Source organism: Phalangium opilio, unplaced genomic scaffold, assembly GCF_054372755.1.
Source record: "Phalangium opilio isolate 3A_F unplaced genomic scaffold, DU_Popi_V2 ptg000089l_1, whole genome shotgun sequence".
In the NCBI taxonomy this organism is placed as follows: Eukaryota; Metazoa; Arthropoda; class Arachnida; order Opiliones; family Phalangiidae; genus Phalangium; species Phalangium opilio.
The window spans coordinates 7,646,262-7,673,569 of NW_028324194.1; the positions used below are offsets into that span (position 1 = coordinate 7,646,262).

The 27,308-nt window shown below is 39.7% G+C and overlaps 3 protein-coding genes across 4 annotated transcripts in view; 1 reads left to right on the top strand and 2 right to left on the bottom strand.

The window, feature by feature from the left end:
* Positions 1-9,594, top strand: part of LOC149647334 (receptor-type guanylate cyclase Gyc76C-like) — a 116,731-nt gene extending 107,137 nt beyond the window's left edge. For both annotated transcript variants that reach the window (XM_089850187.1, XM_089850188.1), the window contains 6 exons: positions 943-1,083; positions 1,575-1,698; positions 3,786-4,029; positions 4,103-4,201; positions 4,391-4,482; positions 4,554-9,594. In XM_089850187.1, the coding sequence (XP_089706313.1) occupies positions 943-1,083; positions 1,575-1,698; positions 3,786-4,029; positions 4,103-4,201; positions 4,391-4,482; positions 4,554-5,501 (1,648 nt within the window). In that variant the 3' untranslated portion in view covers positions 5,502-9,594. The remainder of the gene's footprint in view (positions 1-942; positions 1,084-1,574; positions 1,699-3,785; positions 4,030-4,102; positions 4,202-4,390; positions 4,483-4,553) is intronic.
* A 923-nt stretch (positions 9,595-10,517) lies between these two features.
* On the bottom strand, positions 10,518-14,896 carry LOC149647337 (uncharacterized). The gene is made up of 5 exons (XM_089849732.1): positions 14,778-14,896; positions 12,057-12,453; positions 11,530-11,631; positions 11,051-11,188; positions 10,518-10,929 (listed from the first exon to the last, which is right to left on the bottom strand). The coding sequence occupies exons 2-5, from the start codon at positions 12,397-12,399 to the stop codon at positions 10,691-10,693; spliced, it is 822 nt and encodes a 273-aa protein (XP_089705858.1). The 5' UTR covers positions 12,400-12,453; positions 14,778-14,896; the 3' UTR covers positions 10,518-10,690.
* A 6,645-nt stretch (positions 14,897-21,541) lies between these two features.
* LOC149647338 (cytochrome P450 2J6-like) lies at positions 21,542-26,018 on the bottom strand. Its single transcript, XM_089849638.1, has 8 exons — positions 25,696-26,018; positions 25,447-25,568; positions 24,834-25,262; positions 23,724-23,979; positions 22,742-22,987; positions 21,921-22,098; positions 21,762-21,828; positions 21,542-21,717 (listed from the first exon to the last, which is right to left on the bottom strand). The coding sequence occupies exons 1-8, from the start codon at positions 26,016-26,018 to the stop codon at positions 21,542-21,544; spliced, it is 1,797 nt and encodes a 598-aa protein (XP_089705764.1).
* Positions 26,019-27,308: the final 1,290 nt, after the last annotated feature.

Sequence of the window (27,308 nt, forward strand, 5' to 3'; positions counted from 1 at the left end):
ACTGGGGCTTGTCATGAAGTGAGTGACGTAGGTAGGTCATAGATTCAGGGTAAAGCGACATAGCCTGGTGAGGCGCTGCTGTCAAAGGCTTAGTAATACAGACTAAATAGGATATGCAAAATAAACCACCGAGTGTAGGACTTAAATTCTCGAGCTGTAAGTCTCTAGCATTACGAAGTATAGGTAGTGACGTCATACTTATGGAACGTATCTTATAACCACCATCGAGTGAAGAGTCCCTCTTAGAACCATCACAAACAGGACAGATCCAATCCCATTGAATGCCATACTAGATACGCTTCTTAGCTCGAATTCCATTATTCTTAAGTAACATAACAAAGCTAAATATGACACTCAAAGAAATACTTTAATGGTAGTGCGTTTCCAAATGAAACGTGATTGCCACCAACAAACTTGTTATATGTCAAAACCTAGTGAAGTAGAATCAATGGGTATCAGACTGAGAAACATTATTTGTTTTAAACTGGAATGGATGCATGTAGCCAGTAGAGCCCAAGCATTTAATTAAAAACCTGGACACTGGTCACTTAAAATGGGTAACATCGGAAGGTTTTTAAATAGGTCTAAATGACCACAAGGCCAGTAGACATCTGAGAAATTGGACATTTGTCCAGGGCCACTGTCTTATTTCTCAGCCTGATCATATCTTGTTAACTGTATTAATTATAGCATGCGGATATTTTTGTCAGTGTTAATAATAATTAGTTTTTAGAGTTTAAATAACTTTATTAACAAAGACCGCAATTAACACGCATAAAAATCTGCTCTTAATTATAATATTCTCTGCACGTGAATCAGACTCAGTTCTAAATCTGAATTGCAAGGTTTGGCTGGTGATAGTTTTGCAATATTGACGGAAAGACAAAACCCCATTTACTCAACGTCAGATTCTTAAATAGTGGCTTTAATTTGGTTTCGTAGGAAAGCGAACATCATGGACAACATGATCGCCATGTTAGAGAAGTACTCGCACAATTTAGAAGAGTTGGTGGAAGAAAGGACAGCGCAACTCGAAGAGGAAAAGAAGAAAACCGAAGCCTTGTTGCATCGCATGTTACCTCAGTAAGTGCAAGAAACAATTCCTATATGATTTGGTCAAGAAGTGATATCTAGTTTACTAGGGAGAAGGTATAAGATGCCTAAGTATTCGCGCGCCATACTCCCAGCCCCCCTTTCAAAATACAAGGGGGGTGGGACGTAAAAGGAGGCCGGGCTATTTCGCCTCTCCTCAGTCGGGAAATACCTGTAATTTTCGTCATTCGCGTCGCGCTGACGTGAGTTTTCAAGAACCAATGAGATGCTGTTTGTAATTTAGAGGCGGAGGGGATTCACTCCGGACAGGCTACGTTTGGACTGGAGATAAAGCTAGAAATGCGGCGAATTTATACCCTCTCCCTAGTAAACTAGATATCGCTGCTTGATTTGATTAACCACACTACTTCACTTTCCGTTATTTCAATTAGTCTTTACTTAAATTCTCACCACACCTTATCGACGGATATAAAGTTTTGAATTCTTTAGTAGTACATTATAAATTTCAATATTTTTCATAGGTCTGTGGCGGAGGAGTTAATGAAGGGCGAATACGTCAAGCCGGAATCGTTTGACGCAGTGACCATCTACTTCAGCGATATCGTCGGATTTACCGAAATGTCCGCCAGCAGTACTCCCATGGAGGTAAGCTAACTAACTTGTTCTTGCTAAAACTCAGCGCGTTGAATGATAAACGGAGACCGTGTCAATGGTAGAACGGTGAAAAATTTCGGGATTTGAACAATTATGTCTAGATTGTTCTGTTCGAACTGTTTGTAGCTTTAAAGCTAGATGTTCTTTAAATTAAGGCGCATTTTCAATCACGATTTTTTTGAACAAAAATGAAGCTTTTGCTTCAAAAGTAGCAGCGGAAAGCTGAAGCAAAAAATCTTGCTGTTTTCAAACAAGCTTCAAATTCAGATTTTCGTCTTTTCAGGCTTTAAACCTTCGAGAAGCAGATATCTAAATGAGTTTGATATTTGCTTCTCATTTTCTTTAAGCTTTTGCCGCTCAAACAGTTTTGGCGCGTGCTACGGGTTTAGGACTTTTTTTGAAAAGAAAATGACGTCTACACACATGAAAACACGCCCACTTGTAATTTTTTATTCACTTGAAGCTTGTTTGAAAACGATACGAGTTTCAGCTTTTCCCTTTTAATTTTTTTGAAGATTTTTTTATCTTCGAAAGCCCGTCAAAAGTTCCCAAAAAAGCCACAGCGAAAAGCTTGGAAAAAGTTGATTGAAAACGGGCCTTAATATAGACAAAGCCCCCACCACGTTTCTTCTAGCGATCGCGTTTTTAGACTTTATATCCAATGATATCTAGTACTAAATCCGGGATACATTTGTTCAGCGAAGTTCACTAATCCCTAATATCAAGAGAAAATAAGAGAGAGTGTAATACTTCTGCCTTTCCGTGCTGCGCCTTGTTTGAGGGGTTAGATTTCTACATCTGTAGCGTCGCAACCCCCTATTCCTGGACAGCACCCTCAAAGTGTTTAGAGAGAGAGAAAAATAGTTCCCGCAATTGCGGGCTTGGAGGCGGCGGGCGAGGAGCGGTTCCCTCTCCCAGAATTCCTCGAGGAGCGCTATTTTCCAAGAGCTCTAGCCTCCTGATTCGGCTACTTGAAGTTTTAGGGGGGTAAAAAACAGGATAGAAAGCGGGGCTGAAGATTAATTTTGACCCAAATATGATACTCTCTTCTATTTTCTCTTGCTAATATGTCAAAGTTATTTTATCGCAAAATGTTATCAACATCGTGAAAGTGTGATTTTAGAAGTAATTTTCGAACATCCCATTTTCGATTTTATGCGTTGCAGAGATATATTCCGTTTGAGTATTTTACTTCTGCTTAAGCTACTTTTGGTGAATTGGTACTGACGTAGTCAAGCTCGTCATACAGTATTCCCCGGTCAATTTCAAACATCGCTTTTGATTAAAAGGGTCATGAATACTTCTAATTTCGTTCTTTCTCTGAATATCTATTGAAACTGGAATTTGAGGTTATTTTTAGTTTCGTTTACTTCCGTATTTTAAAACGAAACCCAGTTTATTTCCGGTTTTAAAAGACAAGTTGGAAAATGAAATCAACTACAAATTTGTATCGTCAGCTATGCGTCTAAATAAGTTAAATGCTAAATGAATAAATTCATGCTTCAATTCAACAAGGCAATTTGTCTCGTGTCTGATCTTTTGGATTAGAGAGCGTACATTTTATTTTAATCCTCTTTGAAAAACTTTTTAATTAGCGTTGCTTTTAATCCGTATGACGAAACATTACTTTATTATTTTTTATTTGTCATTAAATTTTATTAAACCGAAGGACCTAGCGCATTTTGGACGGCGGTGTTCCAAGTTAGGCCTCAAATCGACCTTTTCTAAAATCCATTTTTGTTTAAAAAATTTCCGTCGTAGCAGTCTGAAAATGGGTGCAATGGATAGGCAATAGTTCAAACTTTACTTCTTTGTCTGCTTGTTCACTTCAGTAACTTATTTCAAGTTATTTGATACTGAAATATCCGACTTTCTATAATGTATACGGAAGTGTTCCGAGGGCTACTGACCATAGTACTGTGTGTATATATAAGGACAAGAAGCTAAGAAGCGGCGTTCTCACCCATTTATCCACTTACCTTATTCTAGCAGATTCATGTCTTCATTTGCTAAAGTTTCAAAGATGTTTAATGACAATATCAGATTCTAAAATTTAGCAATTATTTTATAAATTGCAGGTGGTGACGTTTCTGAACGACTTGTACACGGTGTTTGACGCCATCATCCGGAACTACGAGGTGTACAAAGTCGAAACGATCGGTGATGCCTACATGGTGGTCAGTGGTTTGCCCAATCGTAACGGCGACTTACACGCTAGCGAGATCGCCTCCATGGCTCTAGAACTCCTGGACTCAATTAAGACCTTTCACATCAGGCACAAACCGAATCAGACCTTGAAGCTACGAATTGGAATGCACACTGGTAATGAACCAATGACTCGGTGTCTCTCATGCTCGCATTACGAGACAAATGCGTGTCTTTTCTCTTGAAATAGGTCCAGTGGTAGCTGGCGTCGTTGGTCTGACCATGCCAAGGTATTGTCTCTTCGGGGACACCGTCAATACCGCTTCCAGAATGGAAAGCAACGGCGAAGGTTAGTACTAGTTCAACGCTTTCATAGGGATCCTTTAGTGTGCGTCTGCTATTCTGCATTATGCCACTTATGGCATGAATCTTATAAAACCTTCTTGGGATGCGGGTAATCATGCGCATAGGGGCGGGTCCACACTATTTTGGGATAAAGGATAGCTTTTTGCTAATATTCAGCTAACGTTTCTTGCAGCGTTGAAAATCCACGTCAGCCCTCAGTGCCGAGATCATCTTGAGAAGCTGGGAGGGTACGCGTTGGAAGAACGAGGTCTCATAAAACTTAAGGTAAGTCTAACACGATCCAATCTGGCTTCCAAAGCCAAGACTCTGATGTCCCGTTCGATAATTCGATTCAGGGTAAAGGCGAAATGAGGACTTATTGGTTAACGGGCAAAACATCAGCGGCACCTCCCAAACAACGTCGTCAAACGGACATCGCTGCCCCTCAACCTTTATTCCAACCCCTTAAAGACGGTGAGAATCGTTCAAGACGTAGTCCTAAACTTAGCATCGCCGAATTCCCTCGTCGAAGTTCGGTGGCTATACGACACGACCTTCACAACACCCTTGAGGACAGTAACTCAACTTTAAATGGTGTCCAGCAGGTACCACCGCCTTCGTTTCTGCGCGTGCTCAGTGACAGTCCGCGGGTGAATCGCGTCAGCCCCGCGCTAAATCGCGTTCAGCATTTAAAAGAAAACGCTAGCGATTTTAATAAAGATAAGAACAGCGCCTCTTGCGGAGATATTCCTAACCCTAACGGACACAATTTGAATCCACGGGCCTTGTACGAGATTAAGGAACGGGTTCCACCACCCATTCTTCAAACGCCCAATGGACGAATCGAAGGTTTGGACGATGACGAAGTTAATTCGTCCGAAAACGAAACCGATTGCGGCGGGTTAAGGTTCCGTTCGGACTTGCACAGGCGCAGTAAGAACGGTTTCATGATGACCGTTAATCAATTTCAACCTCCGACTTTAGGATTAACGGAATGTAGTAAGCCTTTGTTACAAACTGATAATAACGGAAGCGCCGCCATTATGGGAGAGGGCGCCACTCACCTGAATGGTGGTAATCATTTAAAGGCGCCGTTATTACCCTTGGACTCTAAGAGATGGCGCTCTTGCGACGAAATTAATTCGCCCTGTAAGGCTAACAATAACAAATCGTTGCGATATCTATTTACGGGAATACTCAACAAGAAATTCCTAGACTTAAATCGAAGGGGTAGTGACGCGTCAGTCGGCAGCGCCCGAGTACGATCCACCTTCGAGAAGAACAATGGCGAAAGCGTAGTGTGATAATTAATTATCATTAATCCTTAATAATTAATGATTAATGGTAGTGTGCGTGGGCGTGTGGGAATGGACAATAATGGTAGTGTGCGTGGGCGTGTGGGAATGATCAAACAACCAATAAACACTTCAAATGGTTTAAGAAGGCCATAATAGGGACTTGGCAATTCGGGTTTAACTCCGCCCCCAGCGCCATTATGGTATGTTTTTTTAACAGAATGAAAGCTACATAAGCCCCTCCTCCTGGTATGTTTTTTAGCACTAGTGGAAGGTAGCCTGACGTTGCATGACGTAGTACTGCCAAGTCCCTATAGGGAAGAAGAAATGCCTTATAACGCGCGTATAGTCTATTTTGGATATTTGACAAATTTATAGCGTATTCTATTTACACGCTCTGAGAGAGATCGCTCGGGATTTGCTCGGAATATTCCGATAGAGTGCTGCATGTCAGAAGCGCCGGTGTGACGTCACCCATGCTGTTTTCCCATAATGAAAAAAAAAACAACGGTAACTGTTATGGCCGCCCATTGCTAAAGGCAGACTCGTGACGTTTAACCTTGGATCTGACGTCACAACTGACAGCACTCTATAGAGTTATTATTTCAGGTTAGGATTTTTTTGCCGCCTAAACGTCTTGACAGATTTATAGCGTTTTCCATTGGGGTCGCCTGGGAGCTCTCGGTATTTTGTTGATACGTCATCGCTCTAGCTCGGAGGTCCGAATCTAGTTGCTCCCAAAGTAAAACGAAACGTTTTTCAGAGCGATTTGTTTTGTGACGTCATCGGGCGATCCATTTTGGTCGCTCCGTCTCTAGAGTCGGAGCGGTTTGGATCATTCCGGGAGCAAACCGGGAGGGAGCAACTGGCTCAATGTAAGACGCGCCTCCGTCTCGGAGCAGCTCGTTTTTTTCCAATGAAAGACGATTTTTTTTTTCGGAGCGCTCCGGGAGCGCTCGGATCACCTCTAAGAAAAACGCTATAAGAAAGAAACGTTTTTCAGAGCGATTTTGTGACGTCATCAGGCGATCCATTTTAGGTCGCTCAGACTCGAGAGCAAACCGTGAGGGAGACGTGCCTCTGTCACGTAGCCACTCGCTCTTTTCCAATGAAAAACGATAACGATTTTTTCGGAGCGCTCGGATCGCCACCCCAATGGAAAACGCTAGTTAGGGAGAAATCACCCGTACTGCTCTTGATCTGTCTTTTTATATGGTGCTCGGAGTGGATCACGGATCGAGCGCTCCCTAAATAGAATTTAACCGAAATCTGAGCGCGAGCTGATCTAAATTAGATCTATAAGCAGACGACGCGACATTTTTCAAATTCATAGCACTCCGAGAGCAGAGCAGAGCAGAGCATCTCGGAGCGGTAAATGGAATAGGCTATTAGTTCCGGGAAGGTTCGTGACTCAGGGCCGCGCTTGTAAAACGCACGCCCCTTCTCCCTCTGAAGGAATATTATTGTGATATGGCTAAAATATTCTAAGTCAAAAAAAAATTCTGAGGAAGACATATACCTACGTAGCTCTTAGGAAATAATATCAATCGTAGTATCTATACTTCTCGTCCGACTTTCAAAAAAAAACGGCACCATTAAGGGTGTAATTATTTGAACAATTCTTAAGTTCTTACAAAATGTCATATTAATTATTTGAAATACGTCACGGGCACCACGTGATTCCAAGATCCAAAGTATAGGTTAGCTCCTTATGAGGTGGGACTGAACAACTAGGCCTTGTTTTTCGCGACATTGCAGCACCAACTTCCCGAACCCGAAGTGGACGTAGTTTTGAAAATAAATCGAACCACTGAACCAGGCCTTTCCTCAGTCACGTGACGTGTCTATGACGTATTTCGAATAATTTTTAGTTTTTTACCCACCCGCTTTTTTTACAGACCCTTTAAATTAACCAGTAGCATAAGCAAAGGCAAATAGAAATAACAAAATGTCAGACACTCCGAGAAATATAGGGAATTCATCTTATTCCCGATGCGTGAGCCGAGGCTTAACGTACCATTTTTGCTGAAGAACCTGGGAGTCTGGGACAAAATTATGTGTCGTCTGCGTCACAGTAAAATCGTTTGAAAATATTCGACTCTGAAGCAGACGATGCATCTTTTAGACATCGCCTCAGGCTCATTTTGAGTTATTTCTGTTTGCCTTTGGTATAAGTGCAATAATTTTATCGTTATGATATCACACGTTAGCAATTATCTACTCAGTAATTCAAATAAAATCCCGAATACCTTATCAACCCAAATTCCCAAACCGTCAGGTAGCTAGCTCAGTTTCCAAAATCTTTTATCTTCTGGCAACTCTAGCACGATAAGACTAGAATGGAATCGTAGAAAACTAGTGGTGAAATGTTAAACTTATGATTAGAGAAACGGCCATTTTCCCATTACCAATATCGGTAATTAAACACGTGTTAATTACTGAATTACTGACGCTGTTCATCATGGGATAAATTACCAATTATTTTAGATTTTTTGTTGCTCAGAACATAAATAACAAAAAGATAAATTAATATTTAAAATTCTCAAAATTTGAATTGGTAATTATGATGCTTCGCATCCCTCCTTTTGTAATTTAAATTTACATGAGGAAAGGTCATGACCCCTTTTATTGCGTAGTACGTGTACACTTCGTTCAACTGACCCTGTCTTGCATGTACCATTACTTAGATCTATTCTCAGGATAATGCCGTTTTCCATTGCTGCCCTAGCTGCTAGCAATATGCTAACTTGGAGCAATTAATGTTAAGAGAGACTTAACTTCAAAGTAGCGTACGTTCCTTAATGAAGGTTTTATTTCCACTCCACTTCTAAAGTTACTCTATGGAAAATGGCAATAGTACCTAAACCGTTTAAAGCTGAAATGGAACCTAATATTTACAAAGCAAAGAGAATATGCCAAGGCTTTTAATAAAGGTGCCTTCCCGTTTTAGGGACAATATTGGCCTATTAGCTTCACCTCTCATTGGTTGGAATACGTCGTCTGCTTAAAGACTCAAATCATTTTAGACATAGAGCCGACGTGAATTATGCTATCACGTGACTCTCCGGAACTAAAACATTATAATAAAATTCAAAGTTACTGAATAATGCTTAATCTTCAACTCCATTCAGTATATTCTCTTTGTTTTAAGTAAATAAATTCTTAGCTTCCATTTCTTTCAGTCAGTGAATTTTTGACACCCCCAGACGTATCATTTTGCTCAATTTAAACTTTAATGAATATCTTGATAATTTATCTACTGAATTGGAGTCAATAGATTGAAAGGCGTTTTAAGAAAGAGTTAGGCATAAAGCCATTCCAGCTTTCAATCTGTTAACTCTAATACAGAGTGTAATTTCAAGACTGGCGCTGTTGTGTTAAAATAATTATTATTATTAGTGTCTACTTAAGTTTTAGAACCCTTGAACCAAAATGGCGGCGCATTCCTATCATCAAAAGTGAATAGATATTAAACAGAAAGTACACTTTATTAAGAATTCCCTGCTTTTGGCTGTAGACGATATGTAAACTGAGCAAAATACCCTCCGCTCAACCGTCTACAGGAACTAACCAATCAGGGAAGAGCTTCTTCACGTCATAGGTTTATAGATCCATACATACTAGAGCTTGTATGTACTACTTTAAGAGCCTATTCACGGCTAGTTCCCTGTGCCATAGTCGGGAAGGTAATCATACGCAGAGGGGGTCGACACTATTCTCTTGGTAAAGGAGTTAGGGCGCGAACATGTTTCAACGAAGTGTACTTTTTGTTTTTATTTCTATATACTTTTGCTATCATCGTAGTTTATAGTTTTGTAAATATAATTTGTTAAGTACCTTCCTCAATGCATATATCTCGTTAATTCAAAATGGCGTACAACGCCATCTATTCGCGAATTGAAGAAGGGTTGAAATAATAATATTGTTTCGAAGGCGTTGGGAGTCTACTCTACATATCGTTAAAGTTAAGCCTTGGCCGTTTCCGGGCCAATTGTTAATAATTCCAATACATTGTATTATACGGATGAAAATATTCTTGTCAAAATAATGTTTGTTACTGAAATGATGATGGAAAAAGAGTAAATCTATTTTATGTCGCAAATATTGTCTCTCTTTCTGTACGCGACACTTTCGTGGTCACGTGATGGGGCTATTGCTGTATTATTGGTCTTCATAGAAAGGTAGGCAATATACGCCCCATATTGTAAGGTTTCAGATGATATAAATTGAGGTTGGAGAGTATACTGGGATATGGATTTGAACAGGAGTATACAACAAGATGTCATGGTGAGTTAATGACAGGGTTCGAAAATATACAGGTTTTATTAAACAAAACCAAGCCCACTGGGTTTTGTTGGGTTTTATTCGATTTTTATGGGTTTTTATCTTAAGCAGTTGCGTGAATTGTAGAAATTGTCATTCCAAAGTCACTGCTTTGTAAAATATTTCATAAATAATTTTTTAATATTATCAAAAAGCGATATTGAGTTTACTAGGGCGAAGGTTTAAGGTGCCTAAGTATTCGCGCGCCATAGTCCCAGTCCCCCTTTCAAAATACAACGGAGGACGTAAAAGGAGGACGGGCTATTTCGCCTCTCCTCAGTAGAAAAATATGACTGTAATTTTCGTCATTCGCGTCGCGCTGACGTGAGTTTTCAAGAACCAATGAGATGCTGGTTGTAATTTAGAGGTGGCGGATTAACTCCGGACCTACGTTTGGACTGTAGAATAAAGATGGAAATGTGGCGAATTTATACCTTCTCCCTAGTAAACTAGATATCGCTTCTTGATATTATTAAATAATACTTTTGAAGTAGAAACAATAACTATCTTTAAAATGAAAATATTCTACCGTTCAAATTCATCAAGATTGAAGATCTTAGTGAGGATTTTTATGGTGGGTTAAAGCCAATAAAACACGTGGGTTTTTTTTTCGGGCATGGTTTTTTTTAATTCGAACCCTGGTTACAAAAACTGTCCCAGAAGTTCAGCTGATCAAACTTTATTTGAATCAGGTATGTCAGTAATGGTTATCAAATTCTCATTTTCTCCATAATCCGTTTTTGAAGCAAACTGGGAAGAATTTTGTGACATCAGGGGTGTTCGCTACTTCCAAGCTCAGGACTCGTAATACTATAGTTTGAGGGCTTGTCTTTTGAACATAGGTCAAGGTGACATCAGCTGATGTTGACAGTTTTTCAGGCGATGGTCCCAAGACGATATCTCATGAGCTTGGCTAAAAGAATCCATAGCATCCCGGCTAGAATGCAGAGACCAACGCCACCCCAGGCCAACGCCACGGACCAGCCGCTGCGGAACCTGCGAGCTCTGATGTACTCTTCCGGGATGTCCTTGTCCATGACGGTGCCCGTTAATAAACCTCCCGGTTTGATACGCTTGAAATACATAAAGCACAACGTGAAAGTGCAGAACAGCGCTGCAAACAAACCAAAATAACAATTAGACCAAGTCCCTTTAACGCTAGTTGTTTTATATAAATCCCCAGTTCTGCCGGACAGCTGTGCCATATAGCCAGTAAGAGTAAGAAGTGTTCTTGCCTGCTAATGCGAACATGACTCCCGTCACCATGATGGCGCTAATTTGTTTCTTAACGAGCCCAAATATTCCGACCAGAGCGCAAGCACCCAGCAGAATCAAACACACCAAGCCACACGAGATTGCTAGGTTCCTCATACCTAAGAAAGTTGGAGAATTAATAAGATGTGACACGTGAAAGCGATTACCCGTTGTATTATAAGTTCATAAGATATGTTCCATAAATTTGTCTCTGGTTACAAACTGGAGCTTGTCACGAAGTGAGTGAGGTAGATCATAGATTCTAGTAAAGCGCCATACGCCTGGTGAGGCGCTGCTCTCAAAGGGTTAGTAATCGAGACTAAATTGGAAGATGGAAGTCCTGCAAAATTTTCGCTTGTCGTTCTCGAACTAGCTCGAGCTGTTAGTCTCTAGCATTACAAAGTATAGGCAGTGACATACTTATGGAACATATCTTATAAACTTATGGTTGTATACTTACGCGAAACCCAGGCGTTCTTAAGATAAGTTTCCTCGACAGTTAGATAAGACACACATTTTGGAAGTGAATAACCCCGCAACCGAAGTTGATTCCGCTCTTCTTCTAAAATTAAAGAACGCTTCATTACAGAGTTTTCAACACTGCGTTTATACTAAGACCAAGAAGCGATGTCTAGTTTACTAGGTAGAAGATATAAGATGCCTAAGTATTCGCGCACCATAGTCCCAGTCCCCCTTTCAAAATACAAAGGGGGGGGACGTAAAAGGAGGCCGGGCTATTTCGCTGCCTCTCCTTAGTCGGAAAATAAAAGTAATTTTCGTCATTCGCGTCGCGCTGACGTGAGTTTTCAAGAACCAATGAGATGCTGGTTGTAATTTAGAGGCGGCGGGGGTTAACTCCGGACAGGCTACGTTTGGACTGGAGATCAAGCTGGAAATGTGACGAATTTATACCTTCTCCCTAGTAAACTAGATATCGCTTCTTGCTAAGACCATTAATGGTCTTAGGTTTATGGTAAATCACCGCACCGGATATATCGACGCACAGCGAATCAACACCACCGTGCAGCGGGACCAAGTAGACAACGCCAGTAGATGAAGCTAAAGGCGAAGATGACTGAACCCGATAGATGGGAGACTGGCCCAGTTGTCCGACTGAGAAGTTCCTGTGCTTGGCGATGGCTTGCACCCGCTTGTAGTCGATCGAGACGACTTCCCAGTAATCCGTTAAGAGACTGAGCGTCAAGCAAGCGCTGGCCGCCGCCGTTAACATTAGTGTCGTTCCCAAGAAGATACACGACGCCGAAATGCATGATTCTTTCACCCCCAAGACGCCGCCTGGCACTCCTTGCACAGTTTCGGAACCTATCATCGCCAATTGTCCGTCGATTTGTCCAATATACTCCGGCTTCGCCTCATATTTTACCTTCAATAAGGTGAAAACGAAAGGGTTTGTGAGGTACAGCAGAGAAAAATGAGGTAAGATGTAGGTAACTCTCCCGGTGTACCTCGCGCCCGCCCCTACCCTTCGGTAGGCGATTGTAAAGTGCTGCCGCGTAGTGTCATTGTATTAATGAGAACTAGCTTAAATTTTTATGACATAGGGGACGTCCGTTACAATATCGTACTGTACGACCCTACCTAAACGCTGAGGATGCTGGGAGGACTTCGGTGACCTCCCGTAGGTGGGGGTACATAGGTAACGTTAAGGGTATGTGGGTTTCGACTCCATCCCTCTCTTCTTCAAGGGTACAACAAAATTTAATTGCCCAGTGTTTCTCAAAGATTTCGAAGTTGCCAATGCCGAATTATAACTAGGCCTATATGACATTGACATACCTTTCAATGTCAAGTTTTAGTTTGATTTCAGAGAACTATGTTTTGAAAAAAAAAAAATGTCAACTGTAGGCCAATAATTATTTAAAACTACCACGTGGCGAACACTTTATTCAGTAATCTATTATGTAATTTGAATTTCTTCCATGAATTGCTTTTTACTGTTCGTTTTACTGTCGTTTTGTTTTTTTAAATCCATCTGAAATTTGGAACTCACAGCACTGAAGTTTTGCCACTAGACATTTAAAGAAATGACCCTCTAAAGTCTACCACGTGGTAACTGCTATCACTTTCATTTCCCTGACTTTGCCAGGTATTTCAGGTCGTGTACGAACCCTGTAATTACTTCTTCTTATTCGTCATTAGGGGAGTCGAAATAGCTTCCTGCCACAGGATGCTGAAGCAGTTTCTTTTTTAACTCAGAATTTACGTCCATTTCCTATTCTTCTAACGTTAAAAATCATTTACCGAGCCATAAGTTTATAAGATATGTTCCTTCCATAAGTTCGTCACTGGTTACTGAGAGCTTGTCATAAGGTGACGTAGGTGAAACAAAATAGATCCTCATAAAGCGACGCCTAGTGAGGCGCTGTCAAATACTTAGTTCAGACGAAATAGGAAGATGGACTGCAAAACCGAATGTGGTCAATTCTAGCTTGTCGTTCTCGAACTAGGTAGCTCGAGATGAAAGTTTATAGCATTACGAAGTATAGGAAGTGTCATATTTATGGAAGATATCTTATAAACTTATGACGAGCAGTCCCTGCGCGATTGAACCTCAAGTCGAGGGAGTAGACGCTCTGGATCTCTGTGTACACCTGAGTTCAAAAGAGTTCAGCTTTGACAGTGCATTGAGTTGAAAGCCTTCGGAACTCACAGTTCAGCTTTGACAGTACATAGAGTTCAAGACATATTGTACACCTGAGTTCTCAAGTCCCCCTCGCCTCAAGTATATCAGAGTTCATTTTGGAGAAACCACACGCGTCTAATAGCACTCCGGAACACATGAATATCCCTCTGAGGTTTAAATGCAAAGTCATTATTGAGCACTGTTTACCAAATGTAGTGTATTTCTTAAACACGTCTACGCTACATGGAAGTTTTAAGTCACTATTGGCAAAAAATAATTATTTACACTGTTTCTAATCACCTTGTTTAAAGGAAAAGTTCAGGTGACATAACATTATACCTTAAAAGAACGGCCTTTTTCTATATATGAAAGGAATTAAATATTAAAAATGAAATAAATGATCTCTTATTACAAAATAATTAGCATTTAATAAGTCTTAAACATGACGAGGACTACTGCGACACCCACTATTGGTGTAGTGGCGTCTGCTAAATCGAACCACTCAATTACCCCTAAAAAAATTGGTTGAATTCTCACAGGCTGATAATTATATTTAGAAAAAGGCTGACCGCTCTTTTAAGGTATAATGTTATGTTACCTGCCTTTTCCTTTAACACAGGTTATAATATCATATTTTCACCAAACATTTTGGTCGAATAAGGCAAAAATTAACCATATAAATGGTTCAAAATACAGTTCTCTGAAATTCCCCCCCCCCCAAAGATAAATACACATTTAAAGATCTGTCATTAATTTTCAAAATCAGGAAAATTAAGTGTGGCAACTTCGGGAAACACTGAGCTACTGAGAAACCAATATTTCGCTTGGTAAACATCATTACTGCGGGCTGTTATTAACTTTGGAAGTCCTCTTCAAATGGTTTCAATTAGATTGAGGAAAACCGAACGCGGTCTCGTATTAAAAGAGGAATTAAAGTTATTTGCAACAAGTGCCCGGAATCATTTCTTTAAAACATCTCTTCTGATTTAATAAGTTTAATCAAAACTAACACTCAAAATTAAAAGTAGCACCCATCACTAAAGAATTGAATATAAAAATCTTACCTATAGGAAGCCGATGAAATTACCAAAGTTCGAACGACTGGAACTTCAAATTACTGTTTCTGATAATCCCTTGTGCTTATTGGACTTCGAACTCACTCTGGACGTTCACGATAATGCAGTTGTAATCTAGTACCGTTTTTGTTTTGCAGAATTCGAGTGAACTGAATTTAAATTAGATTAAGTCTAAGAATTAAGGAGTAGGAGAAGATTTGGTGATTTGAATGATCCTATCGCGGCTGAAGTGAAGCTCAGTCTGCCTGCTTTGCGTTGGAGGTGAGCAAGCAAGAAAAGGGAATGTCGTCGGTACACGTTCGAGATTATCGATCGTGAAGCGAGCCTAAATAATTCCTCCACCTATAAATATATCCACACTCGCGCCCACCTGGAATCCACATATTCTTACCCTAAATGTACGGGAATCAGATGGGACTTAACAGCAGTAAGTATGACAAGAGATTGAGAGGGGCAAGGGACACATCGTTGTGGGAAAGAATAGATACAGACAGAGTCCAATAAATGTGTTTTTAAATAGAGCTATCTCAGAAGCTTTAGCGTGACGTCACCCATGCTATTTGCCCATAGAACCAAAGTGGTACCAAACATGGCCGCCCCCTGCCATAGCTAAGCCCGTGACGTTTTACCAAGGCACTGACGTCACAACTGAGACAGCTCTATTCGAAATGTAATAGGGTATAGTTATTCTGACGTCAATAGTTCAATACCCTCTAACCTCGTCACGTCTCAGGGGAAAGTAATAAGAGTTGTCATACTTATTGTTATTAGTTACTAATTAAGAAAAATATATTAGTGTCGAATCTCAAAAAATGACTTACAAAATTTATCATCAAAATATCGTGAATAAAATCAACAGAACTGACGTAATAGGGACTTGGCAATTCGGGCTTAACTCCGCCCCCAGCGCCATTATGGTATGTTCTTTTTGCAGAATGAAAGCTATATAAACCCCTCCTACTGGTATGTTTTTTAGCACTAGTGGAAGGTAGCGTGACGTTGTATGACGTAGTACTGCCAAGTCGCTATTCACGAAAAAGTGTATGTCACGTAGTAAATCCAGCCATTATTACCCACAAATAATCTAGATGTCTTTATGAAGTCTAGTCTACTGATAGTTTGTTTAACACTGGCTATAACAATCATGTTTTCAGCAAATATTTAAATTATCGTATAGGGTAAAGTCAAAGGTCAAATTAAAGGTCACTCATATTCGAAAAATGAAATTCACGTGGATAGATGTGTTTGGCTATACTTTCCTAACCGGATAAAAGATGTGTGTCACAACTTCGAACACTTTGGTAAAGGCTACTCTACCAATTGTTAAAGCGTACGAAATTTCGAAATTGAAAGCAAGGACAGGTATATCGAATTTTCAAAGCTATATGTATGTATTAGAACTTAGAAGCAACAGGTTTATCAATTAGTTTTCTAATGATTGCGTGTTTTCTCAAAGACAGCGTGCATTTTACACAAAGACCTGCGAACTTTCATAAGGAAGTCACAGAATGTAAGAGTATTTTAGGAGATGACAAGTTAGGTGTACTGTTACGCTTTGAGCCTCCGCATTTGTAGTAAGGGTGCAGTTCGAAATTGAAGAACACTCACAATATGTTATTATGTTACAATGTTGCAATTATCTTCGGTCTTCCCATATTAAACCAGGAATACCGTAATCAAATTGTTGCATTAAAAGCCGTATTCCATTGCGGAAGTAGAAAGGCTATCTCTTTGCTGTCCAAAAACCTAACCTAACTAGTCATCTCCTCCTTTAATTGAATAAAATGAAGCGATCCTCAGAACTTACATAACTAACATCACAATATTAAGTATGGCGATGAGTGAATTATGCCAATGAATTTGTTTTTGCTTTCGTTATTTGAACTCCAGTAGTATTAGAATCAGTTTAGGTTATGTTATTCAAACCCGAAAAGTATTAGGTCAGGTCAGCTAGAGTATGATGATTTGTAGTACTTAATAGCTAAGGTAAACTGTAGGGTTAAGAATTGTTCAAAACTCAAGATAAAAACTGCAATTTCCCAGAACAGCAGCCGCTATTTCTAAAACAGCAGTTTTGGACATTGCAGTTGCTATTTCGGGAATTTCTCATACAAAGTAACCCATTAATGATAATGAGGAAATAATGCTATATCGATCTGATCACCATCATGTCATAGTCCGATCTACCTAATCTGAAACATAGTAGTTTCCAGAAAGACACGTAGGCGCGAACCAAAATTTTCAGGAAATATCCTGATGTGATGAGCGCCCTTTATTAATGGTTAATTCTTCCGTCTCTCCCTTCATAACATTCCTTAATCTAGTCCAGGCTGTGTTCATTCTCTATATCGCACCTAAATATCTTTGCTCTATTTTATCGGTTCAGGCACAGAATTGGGGCGTTTTTACTACTACATGAAAAAGCTCATCAAAAACGCCTCTAAGTTGCTTTCTTACGAAACCGGCACGCACTCTTTTTTTCACCTACAAAGGGATACTGAACGACATAAAAACAATATTTTCATTGTATGTAATCCACCTTTTAGGTTAAACCGTTAAACCAGAAGTAAAGAGCTCTAGCATTTGTAGTAGATCCTGGCACTAGTGAACAAATTTCAGGATTTCATGCCGCTTCTATCGCGCCTACACTAGAGAGAAAAAAATTGGTCGAGTTCCAAGAAAATTTCCTACCCCCTTCCCCTTAACCTAAAGCGTGGAACACGGACGCGGGTGCTTGAATTTAGTTCGGCCGTCTACCGCCGCGAGCGTCTCACGTTTTAGGCAAAATTCAGAAACCGCTACCAGAGGGCCAACCGTTGGTGCGTTATCAAGAATATTCACTTTCGCCAACTGAAGAATTTGGTTACCTCGATACTTCTAGTCCCTTATATTACTTCTGGTTTAACCAAAGAAAGTTGTTTTTTTTTGGTTAAATTCTCACAGGCTGAGAGAGGTAAGGGTAAAGGTACGAAAGGTTCGATTTAGCAGACGCCACTAAACCAAGGGAGGATGGTGCATTAGCCCTCGTTTTTAAGACTAATTCAATGCTAATTATTTTGTAATAAGATATCTTTTATTTTTAATATTTTTCTTTTCATATTTAGAAAAAGGCTGTTCTTTTAAGGTATAATCAAGAAGTGATATCTAGTTTATTAGGGAGAAGGTATAAATTCGCGCCACATTTCCAGTTTTATCTCCAGTCCAAACGTAGGTCCTTAGTTAATCCCCGCCGCCTCTAAATTACAACCAGCATCTCATTGGTTCTTGAAAACCCACGTCAGCGCGACGTGAATGAAGAAAATTACGTATTTTCCGACTGAGAAACGAAATAGCTTGGCCTCCTTTTACGTCCCCCCCTTGTATTTCGAAAGGGAAACTGGAACTATGGCGCGCGAATACTTAGGCATCATTCCCTAATAAACTAGATATCAGTTCTTGGTATAATTCTATCATAGCTAAACTTTTCCTTTAAAATAGTCTAAATTTTAAATTTGAAAATTGGTCTTAAAAACTACGTACGAAAAAATTAAATTTAAAAGCTAATTATCAACTTAGATATTTTTTAAAATAGAAAGATTAGTTTTTTCTCTAAATCTGTAATATTTTTTATACTGAAAGTCAAGGGTGCTTAGTTAAAAAATATAGTTAAAATCGGAAGCTTTCAAAAAAGAAATTTTTCACTGTCGAATTGTACGCGGACTCAAAAGGTCACAGACTTCAGCCCTCTACAAATTAGAAACTTCGAGAGATAGCTCCGGAAATGCAAACTTTATTCTACAAATTAGATAATTTTATTTAAAGTTACATTAAACTGGATTTAAAATAAAATAAGTTAACCTTGTTTAAAATTAATTCCAAGTAACAAGTTAGGGTTTAGCTCTCCCACTGTGCGCGACATGCTTTTCGATGAAAATATTAGGCCTAAGTTGCCACAACGTGAAGGAGAAAAACCTGGAAAATCCGCAGATATCAGTAAGTTTTAACGAAGTCAAGGAATAAAATATCTAGAGTTTTCCAACGTTGGCTAAAAACTAGAGGAAATCTTATGGTTTCTATCTGGTTGGTAGTACTGTACTTTTTACCTCTCCGAGTGGCGATGACGACACTGAGAGGTATTACACTGCTGCACGTGTCTTGTCTGTCTGTCACCTCTCTATAGTTGACAAATTTTAGCAAAGGTGTTCGCAAAATCCGGACCGCTTTCGCAATTCACAGAAAGCAATATTTACTTCTACTCAATTATAATCGTTAGGGTTAAGGTGTACGCGGTGATCGGCTAGGGTTACGAGGAACGTCTAGCCTCCCAATGGCAGTTCTTCCACCAAAGGTTCACGCAATTGCGATATTTCTTACCCCCTTATCTGAAATCAATCGCTTTGTTTACCCTAAATTTCCAAAGAAATGTGAAAAAGGCGTTCACTAGAATTCCAACGTCAACAAAAAAGCTATGTTTAAAATGATTTTAGGAATAACCTTTCCTAAAACGATTAAAATAACATCAATTATATTTATTTATTTAATTATTCAAGAAAAACCTCTTGAATGAATAGATAGCCCTCGTCTCGACTCGGAGAGGTTTATTTTGGTTTCCCAACTTGTCGATTTACTCTACCGTTCTTCGGACGATTTTGAGGAAACTTGCCCAATAAGGCGGGCCATCCCCTGTAAAGTTTGCTTTTCCTATGGCATTAAGGGAATGATCTATTCTTGTTGCGTTTTCGCAAATGGCGCCGTCACTGCGTCTCACGACAGTTACGCTGTTTTGATTTTGGTAATTAGCGTGGGTAGTAAGTGCGCTTTCTCTAATGGACTCCGTTTTTCACGTCTCCCCCTAAAAATCTGAACATTTAACATTAATATTTCATAGAAAGGTACAAGGGCAACACGATAAAGTCGGATAACATGGCACGCGAATCTCAAATGAAGAAATATTGCGAAACACATTTCAACCTTATACCGTACATATTTCCTTCCGAATAACATTCACGCTTGCTTTTTCTGCCGCCACATCTAAACCGTAGATTGAACATTAATATTATCATAAGTTTATAAGATATGTTCCCCATAAGTTTGTAAATTCTGGTTACAAACTGGAGCTTCTCATGAACTGATTGAAGTAGGTCATAGATTCGAGGTAAAGCGACATACGCCTGGCGAGGAGACGCTGTCAAATTTGGGCTTAGTAATGCAGACTAATTTGGAGGATGGAAGTCCTGAGCTTGTCATGAAGAGACATAGGTAGGTGAAACGTCATAGATTCTGGTAAGGCGTTGTCAAAGGCTTAGTACAGACTATATAACCAAGATGGACATCAAAATTAACCACCGCGAGTAGTCAATTCTCGCTTTCGTCGTTCTCCTTCGAACTAGCTCGAGCTGTAAGTCTCTAGCATTACGAAGCATAGGAAGTGTCATACTTATGGAGCATATCTTATAATTTTTTGATATTATATAGTCTAGTAAAGAAGCGTATTATTTCTAGTTATTAGTTCCGATCGCAGCGCCACCTGAGATCTATTATTAAAACCTGTTAAAGGTCAGGTAAAATGGACAATTTTACTCTGATTTTATTATGGAATCTCTTGTAAATGTTAATCATATTTTTGCAATTTTATATTAATATTATTTAATTAAAATGTGCAATAGATAAATGTGAGTAAGCCTTGCTTAAGCAAACTAATAACCAGACTTCTCGTTCACGTGACTTCCCAGAACTGGAACCCTAAAACTCTGGTTTTATTAAAATGCTATAATTTCCACTCCTCTTTGTGAATTCTCTTTCAACTTCTACTCCTATTCCAAACCCTCCTTTTTTGTTGAAGTTAGTGAAGACACGTATTGCAGACCCCTGGATATTTTTGTGTCATTATTAATGGAAAACACACATTGGGGCTTGTGCCCCATTTAGTTCGACGACACTGTTATACAAGCCCTTCTGTCTACCTCCCAATTCTATTTATATCAAATATAACGAGGCGATGACCCACTTCCGACACACTTCAACTACAGTTCAAATAATGAATGCTTTTGACAAGAATATCGGTTTTAAGTATGGGCCTTAAGTGACATAACATCAATAAGTCTCTATCAATTGTTAACTTTGCAAAAACCCAACGCAATTTAGGGGTAGGAGTGGGTAGTATCGGATATTGAACGTATTATTTCGCTTGGCTGGGTATCCAAAAGTCTGACGTCACAGATGTGATAACCAACATAAAATTATTATTAGCACAAAGATCGAAAAGTAGCTAAAACAAAGCAGTGTAATTGGAACATTTTTTATTAATTGAACATGCTTTAATTGAAGTTATGGTTAGATGAAACAAACAAAGGCTAGGTCTATCTAATAGTAGTTAATTTTAATTAAACACAGTTTGTCCAAGAAATGGTTAGGGAACCTTCATAAATTATAACTATAAGAGGTTATGTTATTTTAACATTGGTTTATTGAACTGGTTAGGACTCTTAAAAAATGTTAACTAATTGATGTTAGGTAACCCAATTATCACGAATTGAAGTCTGGTTAAAAAAAATTCGGTTTATTAAAGCAAACTGAGAATGACCATTTAATTCATAAAAATAAAAGATTACAGACATATTTTCGAAATCACATACATTGTGAAATTTTTAATTAGAACTATTTTGGCTATCTCTAAACTATTTAATTCTTATTTCTAAATTTCTTGATTTGAGGAGTGTGTGTATTTAGTGAGGTTTATAAAAACTGAGTAGCGCAACTTGTTGTCTCTTAATTCAGTCTCTGGATTTAAAGACAAAGGAGGCGTTGTTTAGTTTAGCTGACAAGAGGAAGCTGACGCTGGTGTCAACTCCCTCTTCCGGAGGCAAGATTTCGAAGGCTTGAACGGTGGCAGCAAAGTATAAGAAGACGCTCATCTTGGTCAATGTCTCACCGGGACACTTGCGTTTACCTGAAATATAACAAATTCGATGATTGGACGCGTATGACTCTGACCAAGGAGAATGTGAGAGAGGGGAGACTCGGAGTCAGACAAAATGCACAAAGTAGACTTCCCTCGTTCCTAAAACGGTACTGTGTCGTTCCCCGGTTACCATGGTTATCGCCAGCCCCCTCACGTGAAGAGAGCGTACGTTCTCGCGCATGCGTTCAAGCCTCATGAGGTTGTTTATAATTTTGAATATCCCTTGTTTCCAACAACGCGCGCCTTTGCCAATACACCCTTTCGGCGGGAAAAGGGGTGTAGGCAACCCTTAGTATCGGGAGGTACAAGAGGGTTGCTCCAGTGCCGTGTTCGCGCACTCTCAGATCCAAAACGCCTAAAGCGCAGGCGCTAAAAAGCGAGATGGAAGGCAGAGTTTTACCCCCACGCCTTTCCCTCCCCTCTTGGACTCGTCGAAAGGGTGTATTGCTTGCGCGTCAAAGTTGCACGCCACTGTATGGTATCCGCCTCATTTTGATCCGCCTGCCATGTTGATAGATGCTCAAGTAGTGAATGCGCTTAGGCAATATTTTTAAAACATCCTTGCTGTGTGTCTAAGGCTTAATTGACTCGAAATATTTCAGCTTGGCTAATTTTCAAACCAATGTGTCGCCACACGGGACAGGGAAAAATGGTATCACTGAAATGGTAGTAAACCTACTCTTCGAAACCCTTCCATGGCGCGAAATATTTAAATGTTCAATATTACCAAAAGTTTGTCACTGGTTACTAAGAGCTTGTCATGAAGTAACGTTGGTCATAGATTCGAGGTAAAGCGACGCCTGGTAAGGCGCTGCTGTCAAAGGCTTAGTACAAACTAAATAGGAAGATGGAAGTCCTGTAAAATTAACCGAGTGTAGCCAATTCTCACTTGTCGTCCTCGAACTATCCCTAGCTAGCATTACGAAGTATAGGTAGTGTTATACCTATGAAACATATCTTTTAAACTTATGATGTTACCAATGTTCATTCTCCCTGTTTGACCAAAATTTACAAAAGGGCGCTAGCACAATCGGATAGGACAGGGTTATGATAAAAGTATGCGTTACCTTTAGCAAAGGTCATAACATTGCGAATGACATCGTTGAGTAATTTTCCATCTTCGCTCAGGAAACGTTCTGGTCGGAATCTTTCAGGGTCCCCCCAAATCTTAGGGTCCATGTGAACCGAATACGAAACGATGACAACACCCGTTCCTTTGGGTACATCGTAGCCACCCAGATTATCGTCTTCTAAGACACTGCAAATACGTTCAGACGCTTCATGATAATTGCACGGACTACATTGGCACTATTTTGTTTCGGGGTGTTATGCTAGAGCTAGCTACCGGGAATACAATGGAGCATGGCAGAAAATTTGTGCTTAAAAGCCTTTTTGCCTAAAGATAATAAGCGAGGGGATAGATCTAAAACAAGTTTAGTATTGTGCATCAGAAAGAGAAGAATCACTATCTCCTGAATCTAGCACCCGCGTCTCCCAATTGAGCTCAAGCCTTGTTTACACGAGGGCGAGATTAGAAGCGATTTGCGAACGCGCAAAATGTGTCACTTTGGACAAAGAGGAGAGAAAGACGGAGAGAGAATCAGTATAGGCGGCCGGGATCCATGCGTGGTGAAAACGGGGGTAAATCTACGGTACACCGCGGCGCCTTAGCGCTGCTTTCTCGCGCACAGTTGACGTAGAGGATGACAGAGATAAGGCGAGGAGGTCAATCCCCCCATGCGCAAAGGATGTGCGTCCTAAATCTAAACGTACCGAAAATTGTTTTTACTACCCCCCTATTTTCCCATTTTTCGGCGGATTTTATAAAGCGCGTTTCTATCTCCCTCTCTCTCTCCTCTTTTTTTGGACAGGCCTTAATAAGAGAGGAAATTTATCAAGAGACTGAAAATGTTGAGCAGGATACAATTACTTAAATGTCCACTTTATATCTGGGTTGTGTTTAAAATTTCTAATGAAGAACTGTGTATAATTACTATCGTGATTCGTTAACTGGAAAAAAATTGGCATATCTCAAGACCTCCCAGAACACGGCTAGCGTATACGGCATTTGGTTGCTATCACTCCATTCTGGTACACTCTTATTGCCGAGGACGTTCGAAATCTCCTCGTAGACCTTCTTCTGGACATCCGGGTATTGGACCATTTGGAGTAGCATAAATTCTAAGTTCGTAGGAATTCCTTGCGTTCCCGCAGTTGTTAAATTGACTGCGTCAGCCAACAAAGCCTGTCCTGCAGATGAAAAAAATCAAGCCGGTTAATTTCATACTAAAAGGAATCGTTTCAGAGAAGCATCTCATAACTTCCCCTCAGAAACGTTTCTTCTTTATCAGAACACGAGTTTGTTACTTGAATTTGACTTCATATGATCTTTCTTCGTTTGTTGGAGGCACATGTTAATGAAATCATTCTTGGTGCTAAATGCAGGGTCATTCTCGTGCCGAGAAATTACATGACTGCAATAGTTACCAGTAAAAGTCAGTTGTATTTATTGCTAACTATTTATTTTAACTATAACTTTCCCATTTGGGAACAGTTTCCACTTTAATATCACCCGCCTGAAATACCCGAGGAAATACGGAAAAATATGGAAAACCACGAAAAAGAACTGCATTCTCCCATCTATTTCTCAAATTTTGTGTCAAATCCCCGACAAGGAGGCAGAAAAGTAGTGGATGCTAACGCAGGTTCATAAAATATATTCCGTAAGTTTATCACTGGTTACTGAGAGCTTGTCATGAAGTGAGTGAGGTTGGTCATAGATTCTTGTAAAGCGACGCCTGGTGAGGCGCTGCTGTCAACGGCTTAGTACAAACTAAATAGGAAGATGGGGATCCTGTAAAATTAACCGAGTGTAGCCAATTCTCACTTGTCGTCCTCGAACTATCTGCTAGCTGTAAGTCTCTAGCATTACGAAGTATAGGTATCCTAGTAGTGTGAAATTTGCCATGCATTATGATAATTCAAGCTACTCCCTCAAAATTCAAGCAGAGAATTTGAGAAAATTGCTACCCTATGATTGCTATTAACTTTGTGGATTACTGTTCCTATGGTTCTTAATTTATTCCTTGTAAGTTAATAAAATCTGTGTACTGACTTGAAGAATTTCGCGACTTTAAGTATGCTTTTCAAGCAAGTTTTGCCTGGCGTATTGAATAAGAATGCAATGGGTTTAAAGATGGGGCAAAGGTACGTGGCGTAAATGGTCATAGCGTAGACATCAAAACCCCATTGATATTCCTCGATGTCTCGCGCCAATTCTGTTCCCTCGTCCAGAGTGTAGCCCGTTGTCATCTTGTACATTGTACTATTCATTTCGTGATTTATGATAGTCCGGACTTGAACCACCTGACCTTCGTATCTCCTTAGTTTTTCGACGAAACCGGACACCATGTCAGATAGACTCTTGCCCGATATGCTAGATCCCTCCGTCCTGCCCAATCCAAGCTCCTTCAGGACCCGCAACATTAACCGGCGTTGTTCTTTCCATTTGGGTCCGTTCAACTCAGTTGTGCCTGAGATGGAATAATTTTAAGAAAACCATCACAGTGACAAGACACCAGGAATACATTGATTTCCTCTTCAACTTCTGAAGAAACCAATATAGAATGGTGTAACAGAAACGAGATTCTTAGAATAAGAACCGCGGAGTGAGCCAAAAATGAAAAAGAATATCCTTCTGTGAAACTTATCGCTTACCTGGTGTATGGGGAACAAAGGATGTGTCTGGAGGTCTTCCCAGGAAACTATCCTTGCTGTAAGCTTGTTGAATCAAGTCTATGTCGTTGAGAACGATGAACAACTTGTCCCCTAAGTAGAAACTGAAATGAAATGTATCTCCGGTAAGTTGGTTGCGCTAAGTATTAACAACTCCTTTAATGTTATCTTTTGATAAAACACGTAACAGTAGGTTCACGTTTTACCTTTTCGGTCTATGGTACCACCTACCTGAAAATGTTTCCGTACTTCTTGGCCAGCTCAATATAGTAGAGATGTCTGTCATTTTTCATAAATGGCAAATGTCCCACAATTGGCAAACTGAATGGACCCGGGGGCAAATTGTACCTCAAGTAATGGAACCGTTTACGAATAATGGAAGCTAAAAGTAGGCTGATGGCGAAGACCAACGCCAGTTGGACATAGGATCCCGAATCGTACGAAAGACGCTTGAAAAGAAGCTCCATCATCAATGGACGTATACTCGGAACTGAGACGAAATAAATGGATGGAAACTCTTCAGATTCACTGTATGTCAATGACCTGATGCCCATTTTACTTCCTTTATCGATAGCACCGTCTTGGATAATACTCAAATTACAATATTTTATTCATTTTTATCTTGAATATTAATTTGTTATTTAGTGTGTGGTTAAAATTTGATTATATTATAAAAATTTCGTATTGATAGTAATAAGAATATCACTTCCCATTTAGTTAAAGTGTTAGTGACATAATTTTCGTCACCCACAAACTTAAAATGCGAAAAAAATCCTTGAAAAATCTAGTTTATTATGATATGTTTACTTTTTTATTTGGTTTCGTAGCAATTTATTAAATTGCAATCAAAGTTTTGTGTTTGGAAAAGGCCTAGTTGAGATTTTCTTTCGTTTGATGACGTAGTAAGGAGAAATTTTCACTCTAGATGTCGCTCACGTGACGCGCCTGTTAGTGTAGCCGCGCAGCGTTAAGCCTAATTTATTCAGATTCGCGCGCAGACGATAGTTATATATTTTCTTTGCTCGCGCGCGCGCAGCATTAGTAGACTCGGGAGTCTCGGGCGCGCGCGTTGGCACGTGACGCCTATAAGTGTCTCAGCCTAAGTGTTAAGCCTAATTTATTGCATTAGTAAACTCGGGAGTCTCGCGCTTGCCTTTTCCGCGAGATGCCGTGAATGACGTAGCAAGGTGAAAAACCCACCAAAAATCTTCTCCGCAAATTTGCCTTTGTGCCCCAAATTTCAAGTTTTCAAAGTGTTTTTTCTGTGTTTTCCCTCATAATTAAATATTATTCAAGCATATTTTTGGAATCAGAAGAGTTTAAACTCTCAAAAAAGTAAGGTTTTCTTTAGATTTGAGATAATTTTTAAATCACGTCGCTATTCCTTTAATCATAAGTACATACAATGTTTCATAAGTTGGTCACTGTTTACTATAAGTCAATTGGTTACAAACTGGAAATTGTCATGAAGTGACGTATGTCATAGATTCTCGTAAAACAACGCCCGGTGAGGTGCTGTACCGAATGTTTGCTTCCATGTTTTCAAAAAGGGGTTTTGCATGGAACGGTACTGCAAATTCATACTAAAAACCATGCCTTTCAATTTATAACTATGTCGGCCTCGCCTCTCATGATATCAAGTGGTTGTTGGAAAATTTTTTACTATAAGAACACACTTTCTTTTACGTCTTACAACAATTAATAACATAAAAGATACGTAACTTTGTGATGTGTAATGGGAATTTATTGAATTAATTCAATTGTTCAATGAGAAGTTATGCTGAAAACATAAAAATAGTTCTTGAGGAGCCGAAACTTGCTAAGGTTCCTGTTTTAAAGCAAAA